General features: G+C 43.2%; 1 protein-coding gene across 1 annotated transcript in view; it reads right to left on the reverse strand.

Annotated features, from left to right (window-relative positions):
• LOC125459504 (eukaryotic translation initiation factor 4 gamma 2-like) overlaps nucleotides 1-12134 on the reverse strand; it is a 36777-nt gene that overhangs the window by 15562 nt on the left and 9081 nt on the right. The window contains exons 3-5 of the mRNA XM_059651844.1: nucleotides 8109-8174; nucleotides 7415-7480; nucleotides 5828-5896 (exon numbers count right to left, since the gene is read on the reverse strand). Coding sequence (XP_059507827.1) covers nucleotides 5828-5896; nucleotides 7415-7480; nucleotides 8109-8174 — 201 coding nt within the window. The remainder of the gene's footprint in view (nucleotides 1-5827; nucleotides 5897-7414; nucleotides 7481-8108; nucleotides 8175-12134) is intronic.

Raw genomic sequence — 12134 nt, forward strand, 5'->3', positions numbered from 1 at the left:
GCATAGGTTTAGGTGATCAGCACCAACTGTCAAGAGAGCTACATAATAAAAAGCCAAAAAGACAGAAGTCTTTTACAACTAGATTTGCTGATGAAAATTAATGCTGGCAAATCACCAGCACCCCCAGCACATGGTTTAAGACAGCCAGTACTTCAGAGTCAATTGCCTCAGGATCCCTTCAAGGGAATGCCACCTCAACACACAGATGTCATTTAAGGGAGCATTAGGTGCTCCTGGTACCATTATCCATAATAGCACGAGTTCAGGGGGAGGTGCCAGGCAGTAGTCACAACTGACTAAAGGAAAAAATCAAACCTGAGTCACCACCTACAAGATCATGGCAAAACCTGTCAAGCTGTGAAGGAAATGAATGACAGCTTTTCAGTTAAGATACTGTGAATGCAACACATACAGACTTTACCAGGTGACATCTACTAAACACTGTGGCAATGCTGTCTTTGTGACAGGGACCAAGTTGTGAACCTGAAAGTCTGCACACTGGTGCTCGATACTTGATCATTAGATCAGGCACCTGTTTTATGGATTATAGAACCGTGGGCTAGCCAATCAATGGAAGCATACTGCAACAAGTAATCAATGTTTGAACAAAACGTGCCATCCCACTGGTTTCAGGCTACTATTGACTGACTTTACAGGTGGAAAGAAAACATGACTTCTGGAACATGGTAATTTATAAACATCTTAGTTGTGAATTAAGGCATTTGCTTACTGCCCAGACCTAACATGCATTCTGAATTGCTTGCCTCCTGTGGCTGAGGAATTCTTAGAACTGTCAAAGAATCTTGACGTGGTGTGAGACAAATCCAAAAGGAAAAAGAACAGAAGCCACTGCATTCTTTGACCTTACCAGAGCATCAGATTCAAATAAAAAAAGACATCATAACCTTGCAGCTGCTTCATCATAATACTGTAATTGTCTGAGAGGGAGAACTGACGTAACATCCTTCAAAATCTGAGCTAGTGTCAAACGAGGTTGAGAAACAGAAGTAATGGGATAAGCATAGGGGCCAAGACTAGTGGCTATTCATCTTAAAAGATCAACTGCTGAATATGAAGAATCGTTTGGATTCAAAGGATCCCAATGATCTAGTTCACAACGATTGCAACACTTGCAGCTTAAATCTCATGCTAAATGGGCAAAAGTTCCACAAGTGGACCTGCCTTCAAAATTTTCCAAAAACTCACATCAAGTCACACCAAAGTACTCCACCTCCCGCACAGATTCCCAAAACTCAGCAACCACTCCTCAAAAATGGCAACCATCAAGATCCAACTTCAGATCAACCGCGCCAGATCAACATTCCACAAAATATAAATGTTTGACAAAGACATCTGCAAGTCAAAGTGCACCATACACCTACATTACAGAGCCTATAGTCTGTTCAATGACCACTGTGTTGAATTCAAACAAGCTCGAAGTTCTCTCAGCAAACACCTGCAACTTTAACAAGTTGAGACTAGACTCTATTCAGGTGACCAAAAATCATTCCTAGGCAGATCTTGTTTTCTCAGTATGCTCATGCATCAGGTTTTCCTATTCATGCTCACTGATTTGCTCAGCCAAAAAGTCTCATAACATCTGACTTTTCCATTCTCAAAGAAACGGAGTGCACTTGAACATAACTAGATCAGGAATAGGCAATTCAGCTCACTAGCCTGCTCTGCCATTTAATATAATCATAGCAGATCTCATGTTGGCCTCACTCCCCTCACCCCCCACTAAATATTTCAGTATCCACTGCACTCTGGGCAGTGAACGCAAGATGCATGGCCCTTTGAGTAAAGTAACTCAACTGTTTTAAAATCTAACTCCCCTTAGCCCAAAAAAACTGACCTTTTATTCTAAGCTACCCCACGAAACAAGACATCGGCTTTGTCAACTCAAGTGTATTAAACCACAAAATGGATCTTCTCTTACCCTTCTAATCTCTGGAAGGTATGGGCCTCAACTTGTCAATGTCTGTTCATACTTCAGCTGGGGAATTAATCCAGCAAAATTTTCTGAACTGCCCCCAATTCATTGACATCCTTCAGGTCAGGCAGCCAAAACTGTACACAGTAGTTCACATGGAGTCTCACCAATGCATTGAAACGCTGCAAATTTTTTTTCTAATACTCTATTCTTTTAGCAATAAATTCCAAATTTCAATTTGCCCTCCTTGTGCAGGTCCACGTCATGTTAAGTCTGTAGGTCATGCAAAGGGTCATCCAGCTCCCTGTGAACCAAAGCATTTTGAAGTTTCTTCGTACTGAGATTGAAGTTGTCTATTTTATTTGGAAGAATGAAAAGGCAAGCCCCTCATTTATTCACGCGAAACTCCACATGCCAAATTGTGGCCCATTCACCAGAACTACCGATTTGTGAATTCCTTATTTCTTCATTGCAGCTTACTTTCCTACCTATTTTGCAGGCGACACCTAAATTTAGCACGAGTACATTCTTTCCCTGCATCCAAGTCACTAACAAATAGTTTAGACCCCAAGGACTGAACCCTGTGGCACTCAGTCATACTGCACAGAAACAGACCCTTTGGTCCAATTTGTCCATGCCAAACGAGTTTCCTAATCTCAATTAGTCCCACTTGCCTACATTTGGCCCATTATCACTTAACCTTTCCAATTCATTTACTATCCAAACATCTTAAATGTTTAACTGTACCTGCATCTACCAGTTCCACGGACAGTCCATTTCACATACAAAATCTGAAAAAGTTGCCCTTTTCAACCTCTCATCACCTTTAAACTATGCCCTCTAGTTGTGAACTCCAAGCTAGTGAAAAGACTTTTGCTACTCAGCTTATCTTTGCCCCTCATCATTTTATAACTGCCATAAGGTCACACCTCAACCTCCTACTCTCCAGTGGAAAAGAAAATCCCATCCTATCCTTACAGCTCAAGCTCTCCATTCCCAGATACAGTCCTGATAACTTTTCCAAATCCTCTCCAATGTAATTCCCTTCCTATAACAGGGTGACCAGAATGGCACACAGTACTCCTAAGGTGGCCTCAGCAACATCCTGTGCAACTGTACAAAATCCAACTCCTATACTCATTACTCAGACCATTGAAGGCAAGTGTACTAAACACCTTAACCACCCTTTCCACCTGTGACCTGAACCCCTGTTTCTGTTCAACACCACTGCCCAGGGCCCTACCATTAATCATGCATGTTCTGCCCTGGTTTGTTTTACCCAAATACAATACCACATTTATCCAAATTAAACCCTAGTTGCCACTCCCCACTAGTTACAGCTTGCCAACTAGAAAGACTCATTTATCCCAACTTTGCTTTCCTTGTTCAGTTAATCTTCTCCAAAATAATGCATTACACCTAGCCCAATGTAATATGCTTTTTTTAAAAGAACCTTGTCAAATGCCTTCTGGAAATCCAAAAATAGTGAAGTTACAGGACCCCATTACCCCTTTTGCTTGTTAATCTTTGAAGAACTCAGCTAATTAGTGAAATATGATTTATCCTCCATGAAACCAAGCAGACCAAACTGCCTCACTTCCCAAATGGCTACTTTCTTTTTAATGAAAAAATCCAATTATTTCCCAATGACTGATATTAAAAATGGTGGTTTCTTACTTTCTGACCCGTTTCTTTTTATAAACCGGACTGGGACCGAAGCTCTTTGCAATACAGGTTATCCACTCTATTGCAAATGGCACTTCTGTTCAGATCCAAGACATGGGCTACCAGGCCTCAGGAAGTTTGCTGCTTTCAATCCCAATTGTTCGATGGCAGTTGCATTAGGTTTCCCCTTCTATCATCTCTACGTTACTGGCTTCTATGGGATGGTTTCAGTGTCCTCCACCAAAAAAACCAAAATATTGATTTATTATCTGTCCACTTATACTCCCCAGTTTCTCATCTGTTGGATCTTCACTCTTCCTTTATAGACTATCACCATTCAGAAGACAACACTGCAGGTACGTTATTGCCTAAACACTTAAAGGTCACAATCTGCAACAAAAACTGACTATCCCTGAATGACCCAAGAGCAATAGTTACAGATTAGATTGTACTTTTAGTTGCCAAAACACTTCAAGTGCCAAGACAGCTAAATTGGACTCATCTGGGAAGCACTGTTCAAATACCTTGAACAGGAATTCTAGAAAACAGTCTCATGGAATCCAAACTGAGCAACTTTGCAATAAAACCACAAAAAATGTTTCATTGCTAATTAACAGGACAAGTATATTACACTAAGATTTTGAATTTTAAAAACTGGTAGTCCCAGGCTTCAAATCTTACGTAAAACCCTAAACTACTATAAAGGCACAGCATAAATTTATTAAAAATCACCTGCTTCTGACTATAGTCACCCAGAACATTTCAGGGCATACATTGATGTAAATTGCAATGTACAAATACCAAAGGAAGCTTCAGAATAATGCACTCAACAACTGTAGATAAATGTAAAATTATGACTGCTCTCCATAAGCAAAATCATGAAAATGCAAAATGGCCGAGCCAATTGTGTTGGTGGTCATCCAGATGGTTCTCAAAAGGCGGCCATACAATTCAATTCATATAGAAACAGATGTCTTGATCAGCAACTTACTTATAAACTATGACACAAGAAATTATCATTCCATGGTCATTTTCAATCAGACTATAAACCTTCCTTTCAGAGCTGCAGCCTTCAGAGGAAAAACAAACAGAATCTGACCAGCATGTAATATGACAGACAATTTATTACAAACATTCCTTGTACTTAAAGTTGTGACTAATACTTCATAATTAATAGCCTGGTCAAATTCCAACAGGTTCTTCCAACAACTAAACAAGAGGGTGTAGGGAAATGGAGAGGTGAAGTAGGCTCTGTTCATGATGCTTCAGCACAATACTTAAAATTTTAAAGAGTACCATATGGAAATGACCCTTCACCTTCCATCAAAAAACCTCAATTGGACTTTGACTATAACTGCCATAGTTCAAATTTTATGTAAAATGTGGAGAACACGGCTCAAGCACCAACCTGCCAATACCACTGCCCTTAACAATTGTAAAAAAGATGAGTTTCAGTTGATCGGTTGGAACTGTCTAACCTATTTAAGTTTTCCTCTAAGCCATTCTCTGATCTAACTGCATGAAGCATATCCCCCTCAAGTTAAGTTTCAATGCCCCATAGCAAGACTTATTTTACATTGAGCTTCCCTGCAATAAAGGCCAACATTATTTGCTTTGATAATTTTGTAATTACTTGACCCAGTGTGACCCAAGTTTTGGCCTAAATAAATCCAGATTGTTGAGTTCATTCTATTTAACAGGTTTGAATAAGAAAAACCACACAGGGATATAAAGTTCCATTACCACATTCCTCCCAAGCTTTTGTTTAAAACCACAAGTGATGGGATAGCACTCAGCTCTGTACAGTTGAAAGCCATTTAAGTGTTAGGATGACTTGTGTCACTTGTAAGAATACACAGTAGGCATAGTGCCCCCAAAAACCTGTTCCAGCATTCAATTTAAATCGCAGCTGATAGACATTTCAGTTCCATTTGAAAAGAGAGAGCGATAATGGGAACTGAAGATTGAAATTTCTGCAAACTTGTGCTAGGATGCATTTTCCACATATAATCCTAGAATGGCTAAACAGAAATGCTAGACTCACTTGTTCTGGATCTGCAGAAAGTATTTCTAATTGTTTTGAAATAGCTTAATTTATGCAACCAATCTTCAAATTCTCTTCTTGTATTCCAACTCAAAACTAGAGCTCCTCAGACCGCAAGTACAATTCACAATTGGAATGCTACAACCCCTTCATTACCATACATAGTTAGGACATCAATAACTTACCCTCTGACTTTCCTGAAGATTCCATCTTGTCGTTCTTTCTCATTCAAGGAGTTGGCATCTCGTTTAGTGCTTCATGAAGGAACCCATCTCTGTACGCTAGGTCCTGGGGTTTCCCCCAGGATCCGGCTGTAGAGAGATAGGAACAAAGTCTATAGCAACAGCTCAACATAATTGTTACCTGAACTATGTATTGTTTGAGAATTTAAAAAGCTTAGTCAACAAGAGATACATTGTTAGTTGGGGAACCAGATTCAGCACAAAGTTCAAATTCAACTTGTTTTTACCAAGCTGAGTCAATCATCATGTCATTTCGGAGCATCCTACTTTTTGCGCCCAACAACTTCTTGCCAGAAAAGCATACAAGTACAGGAATACACAATTGATGACAATAACTTGAGATGTGGATATATCCCAGAAATGGAAACATTTGCAGACTTATGGAGAAGTGGGTCCAATTGCTGATTCATTAGAAGAGCAAATCACTCCACAGGCAAAATGGCAGTCAGCCATGCAATATGCTTCTTAGCTTTTTCAAATCCCTGTCCCTTTTTAATACCACTGCTATCAAAGCTGTTACAGGAAGGAATTGTTACAACATTTGAACAGACTGCACAATTGTTCCATACAAAGAGCAAAAGAACAAAAAGACATCTTAACATCAGCCACTGCAAATATTTTACAGATATTAGTTGCACAAGTCAATTTATTTTGATGTACAATTCTACATTAAAATACAAAAAAATTTAGTTTGATACCACATAACCAAAACACAGCTCTACCAACATCTGAAAGTACTTCAAGGACATTAGGGGAAATGGCCTAAAGCTCATTTTAAAAAAAAAAGCAGCTTTGAAGCTATTTTTAAAAGTAAAAAGGAAGATGTAGGGGTTTAAGGATGAGAACTCCAGAACTTATTTGTCTGTGTTGTCAACTGCCTATCAAATTAAAGCTGGAAATCTGAAACAGCAATTACTGGAAAAATCTCAGTTATGGAGAAAGAAATCAGTTACCATTTCAGGAACAGAACAGATTTCACTCCATAGGTGCTGTCAGACTGGAGATCTTCTAGCAATTTCTGTTTTTGTTACAAGCAATTATCAAAATTAGCAATGTTCAAGCAGTAAAATTGGAAAAGCACATTCAAAAAAGTTTAGTACTAGAAGTAGATAGAATACTGGGGCAGACTGAAATGGAGTGTCTTGAAAGAAAGGATGAGAATTTCTAAAACCAGGCAGTTTTACCAGAAACCAGAGAAAGTGACTCCGTTTCTGAAAAGTTTTGAATGATACTTTAGCATAGGGGAGGGATAAGGCTGTTTTGGAATATCTAGTCAATAAATACACAAAGGGTTTCAAGAATCAGGTGATATAACAGGTTAAAAACCAATCTACAGATATTGCCTTTTAGATATCCATACCTGCCATTATGGACAATGTAATTAATTATACAATCTTGGTCAAACGGAAAGCAGAGGGAAATTTTGTCAGGGTGGAGCAATCTTAGAAGTGCCAACATCGATCAATTATTTCAAAGGATTCAGATCTGAATCTACAGTTTTAATAGCCTTTTCTCAGAATTGATAGATACCTGTTGCTGGCAGTCTTGGGATAGTGCTGAGGCGCACCCCTACCTCCTCCTCCGCCCGAAGAAGCACTATAAAGAAAAGAAAATGTCAGTCCAAACAAAACTTCCAAAAACTAACCTTAGCTTACCCGCTCCTTGTGCTATGACACTTTATATTTGAAAATTTGCTATGGCATTGAATGTTCCATGTAACTCTCCATACCAGTTCCTGTAGACTTTTGTCAAAAGGACTGCAATATTCTCAAAACTGGGACTATCCAACAGGTATGCTAGAGGCCACTAGAGTCCAATACAGCATTGCCATGAATCAAAGTCTACTTAAGCCAAATGCCATTACAACCACCAGGTACTACTTTAAGACTATGCTACAGAACGTGATGGGAAAGGATCAACCGTGATAGGGGAAAAAAAAAACTTTCCATTCATTACCTTACCATAAGTGAGCAAAATTTTGAAACCTCTAAACAGAGAAAAACAACTCCACCATTCACTTTACTAGCATGTTTATTCTGCAATCTTGAGCAGTGATTAAAAGAACACATCAGTCACCATCAACAAAATGAGTGGACAATGTGGACGTTTAAATGAAGGCATTTCAATTTACACTGATTAAAGCACTAGAAATACAAAACATTAAACTACTTTATGAAAACTAGGCACCATTTACTACTGAACAATATAAAACTAATACAGATACCTGAAACGAGAAGCAACCCCTTCTGCGATCACACTCTCCACTTTGGCGGCTTGACACAACGAAAAACTTCCAAAAGAAGATTAGAAAAGGGAAGGGTGGGGAAATGAGTTACCTAGGAGAAAAAAAACAATCACACTCTTGACTTATTATGACACCCTACTCAATTTAAGCACAAGCTCCACCCACCCATTGCACAAAAATATAGCTGTTCCAGGCTTAACATGGGAAAACGCAGAAAAATATAGTCAGCTTGACTGACTCAACAATGCAGAGCAATTATAACAGGATTTCTCAATCTGCAGATAGGATAGGAGGATCTTAATAGCAGAACTAGGAATGCAAGCTGACAGAACAAACAGCACGTACATTAGGGTTTTTGTTCGGGGGGTGGGGGGCAATAAAAAGGGGAGACGATTTCAGATTCAGGAGTCGAGACATAGAATTCACAAAAGAGAAAAAAGTACAAGGATTTCAAGCCATTCTCCTCATAAGCCTACAGAGAGGAAGGGGAAGCGAGACCGGGAGGAGACGACGACAGGGAATCGAGAAAGCAACAAAAGAGTCCAGATCAAGGCTGTTTCAAGACAACCTAGAACAGGGTAGGGGGTTCACAAATACGATAAAGACGTTGAGTCTCCCTCCCCCCAAACAGAGCCAGGATTCAACAGATTAGAGGAAAACTGGTTTGCAGATAGGGTTTTAACAGAAAACCACGTTCTGTTAGTGGGCAACGAGAGGCACAACAACTGATATGGTTTCTTCTAAACGGATAAGAGCCAGTTGTTCTGCTATCATTCGATTAAAGCGTTTTCTATTCGCCACGATCGCGATCCTCCACTCTCAGAGGGAAAATTGCCCCACCGAAGTCCGGAGCTGAATGGATTTGGGGGACGGGGGGGGGGGGGGGGGGGGGAGGAAATGGAAAGAGAAAGGCAGGAAGAGAAAGCCAAGAGATGGAGCCGTGTCCACCACGAAAAAAACTCACAAGAGTCGAGCAACACTCATCCACGAACACAACCAAGCAAGAAGAGCGAAGAAGTCACATCGAGACCACTTTAATAAGACAACCGCTGAACAAGCACTGTTTCACTCGACGTACAGCCGGTCATCACCTCCGCCATTTTGTCTAGAGCCGCCAAGCAGAGGCACAAAATGGCGGCGGCACCGCTCTAGCCCCGACCGAGCTCGGCCCCACCTCACCTCACCGTCCGAGCCGCCCAGTCACTCCGTGTAGATCTGTGCTTCCCAAGTGAAAGAAAAAAAATAAAGTGGGGGGAGGAAACATTAAATAAATGCGAATAACCCCGATCCGCATAGATAGTAGCACCAACGAGGAGCTCAGAGTCACTGGGACAAAAGAGACGGACCTCCACCGCCAGTTAGCCGAATTGATTCTCTTACCCACAATACAGCGCGCCTGACCGTGCAGCCTAACTTTATTTCCGGCTTCGCGCCTTTCTGATTTCCTACTATATTCTTTCCTTCCACCCCTCCCCCCCCACCACCACCCACACTCGCGCCGGTTTGGCCACAACCAAACTTGACACGCGCGTCACGCTGATTGGCAGCCACCTCGCACCATTCACGCCAGCCCGTTGTGTGATACGGCCCGCCCCCCGACCAATCAGGCAAGGCGGGCGGGCTCCGGGCCGGGCGCGCCCGCTGATTGGCCGGCGGCTTCAATGCAGCCGCACTGCGGATTGAGGCGGTTTGGCCCAGACCGGGCGCCCCGCCCCCTCCCCCTCCCCCTCCCCCTCCCACCAGCTCTCCCTCTGCCTCTCCTCCCCAAGGCCTGATCCTCCGCGGCTTCGTGTACCGCTAGTACTTCCTTACTCGGCTTCCATTGGAAAGCTCCACCTATGGAAAAACATGCCCCTAGACGGCCGTCGCCCCCCCCACCTCTCCCTCAGTTACTGTCGGAATTCCCCGTTCCGCTCTCGTCGGCCTGGGAACCGTGCGTTAAATGCCACCCGAGCGGCCGTCCCTCACTAAATCTATCGGTGCCACTTCCTCCGCGAAACAAAGTCTGAAACGAAAACACAGATTGCTGTCGAAAGCCAGCAGGTCCGGCGTGGAGGCAATGTTTCGGGTCCAGTGACCCTCTTCCACTGTCGTGAACCAGGACCAAATGCATCATCCTGAACCGAATTAGTCACAGCATGTTTCCACGTAGAAATGCGAACAGCCCCTGAAACACTTAAGCGTTCTCTCTCTCCCCCTTCATTAGAAGCTCTCGTGAGAATGGTAAAGTTTTAGGAATGGCCCCCACATTAGACCTGGCTTTTTAACAAGAGCTCGTCAGATAATTGCACACATCAAGGCGGTGTTTAACAGAGTGTAGCATCGGGGTGCCCTTGTAAAACTGGTCTCAATGTGAATCGGGGAAAACTCTGTGCTGGTTACAGTCTACCTAGCATGTACCAGGCCTGCTACCCTTCTTCGACCTTGTCATCTCCAACTGCTGCCGCAACATCAATCACCTGAATCTCTCCACCCCTGTCACCTATTCCAACTTCTCCCCATCGAACATGCAGCCCTCCTCTCTCTTCACTCCAACCCAAACCTCACCATTAAACCAGCCAACAAGGGGAAGGCACAGTGTTAGTCTGGCAAATTGAACTCTACAGCACTGAGGCCAGAAGCCAATTCTCTGACACTTCCTCCTATTCTCCCCTCAATCATGACCTCAGATCCCCAGACCATCAACAACCTTTTCACTTTGGGAGATCTCCCGTCCATAGCCTCCAAGCTGGTAGTTCCCCAACCCCTCATTGCCTGTTCCTATCTCTTACCGAAAATCCATAAAACCAACTGCCTTGGTTGACCCATTATCTCTGCCTGCTCCTGCCCCACCGAGCTCATCTCCTCCTACCTCAACTCCATCCATTCTCCTTTGGTCAAGGAGCTCCCCAACTATTTTTGGGACACAACCGCCACATTTTCCAAAACCTTCAATTCTCTGGCCCTCAATACCTCTTCTTTACCATGAACGCTCAGCCCCTGTAAACCTGTATCTTCCATGGAGTTGGCCTAAAAGCCATCTGCTTCTTCCTCTCCCTTAGGCTCACACATTCCACCCCCTCCCCCACCAACTCTCTCATTCACTTAGTGGAACTGGTCCTCACCCTCAACAGTTTTTTCTCTTTGATTCCTCCAACTTCCTACATATGCCAATGGCACCTGCATGGGCCTGACCTATGCCTGCCTCTTTGTAGGATTTGTGGAACAGTCCCTCTTCAACAACTATACTGGCACAATCCTTCACCTCTTTCTCTGCTACATTGATGACTGCCTTGTGCTCCTGCCGAGGAGCTCAAATCATCAACTTCAACACCTTCCACCAAGCCCTTAAATTCACCTGAGATAATGGGAACTGCAGATGCTGGAGAATCCAAGATAACAAAGTGTGAAGCTGGATGAACACAGCAGGCCAAGCAGCATCTCAGGAGCACAAAAGCTGACGTTTCGGGCTTAGACCCTTCATCAGAGAGGGGGATGGGGAGAGGGTTCTGAAATAGATAGGGAGAGAGGGGGAGGCGGACCGAAGATGGGAGAGAAAAGAAGATAGGTAGAGACGAGAGTATAGATGGGAGGTAGGGAGGGGATAGGCCAGTCCAGGGAGGATGGACAGGTCAAGGAGGCGGGATGAGGTTGGTAGGTAGGAAATGGAGGTGCAGCTTGAGGTGGGAGAAGGGGATAGGTGAGAGGAAGAACAGATTAGGGAGGCGGGGACAAGCTGGGCTGGTTTTAGGATGCAGTGGGGGGAGGGGATGAGCTGGGCTGGTTTTGGGATGCAGTGGGGGAAGGGGAGATTTTGAAGCCGGTGAAGTCCACATTGATACCATTGGGCTGCAGGGTTCCCAAGCAGAATATGAGTTGCTGTTCCTGCAACCTTCGGGTGGCATCATTGTGGCACTGCAGGAGGCCCATGATGGACGTGTCGTCTAAGGAATGGGAGGGGGAGATAAAATGGTTCGCGACTGGGAGGTGCAGTTGTTTATTGTGAACCGAGCGGAGGTGTTCTGC

This window comes from Stegostoma tigrinum, chromosome 17, assembly GCF_030684315.1.
Source record: "Stegostoma tigrinum isolate sSteTig4 chromosome 17, sSteTig4.hap1, whole genome shotgun sequence".
Classification (NCBI taxonomy): Eukaryota; Metazoa; Chordata; class Chondrichthyes; order Orectolobiformes; family Stegostomatidae; genus Stegostoma; species Stegostoma tigrinum.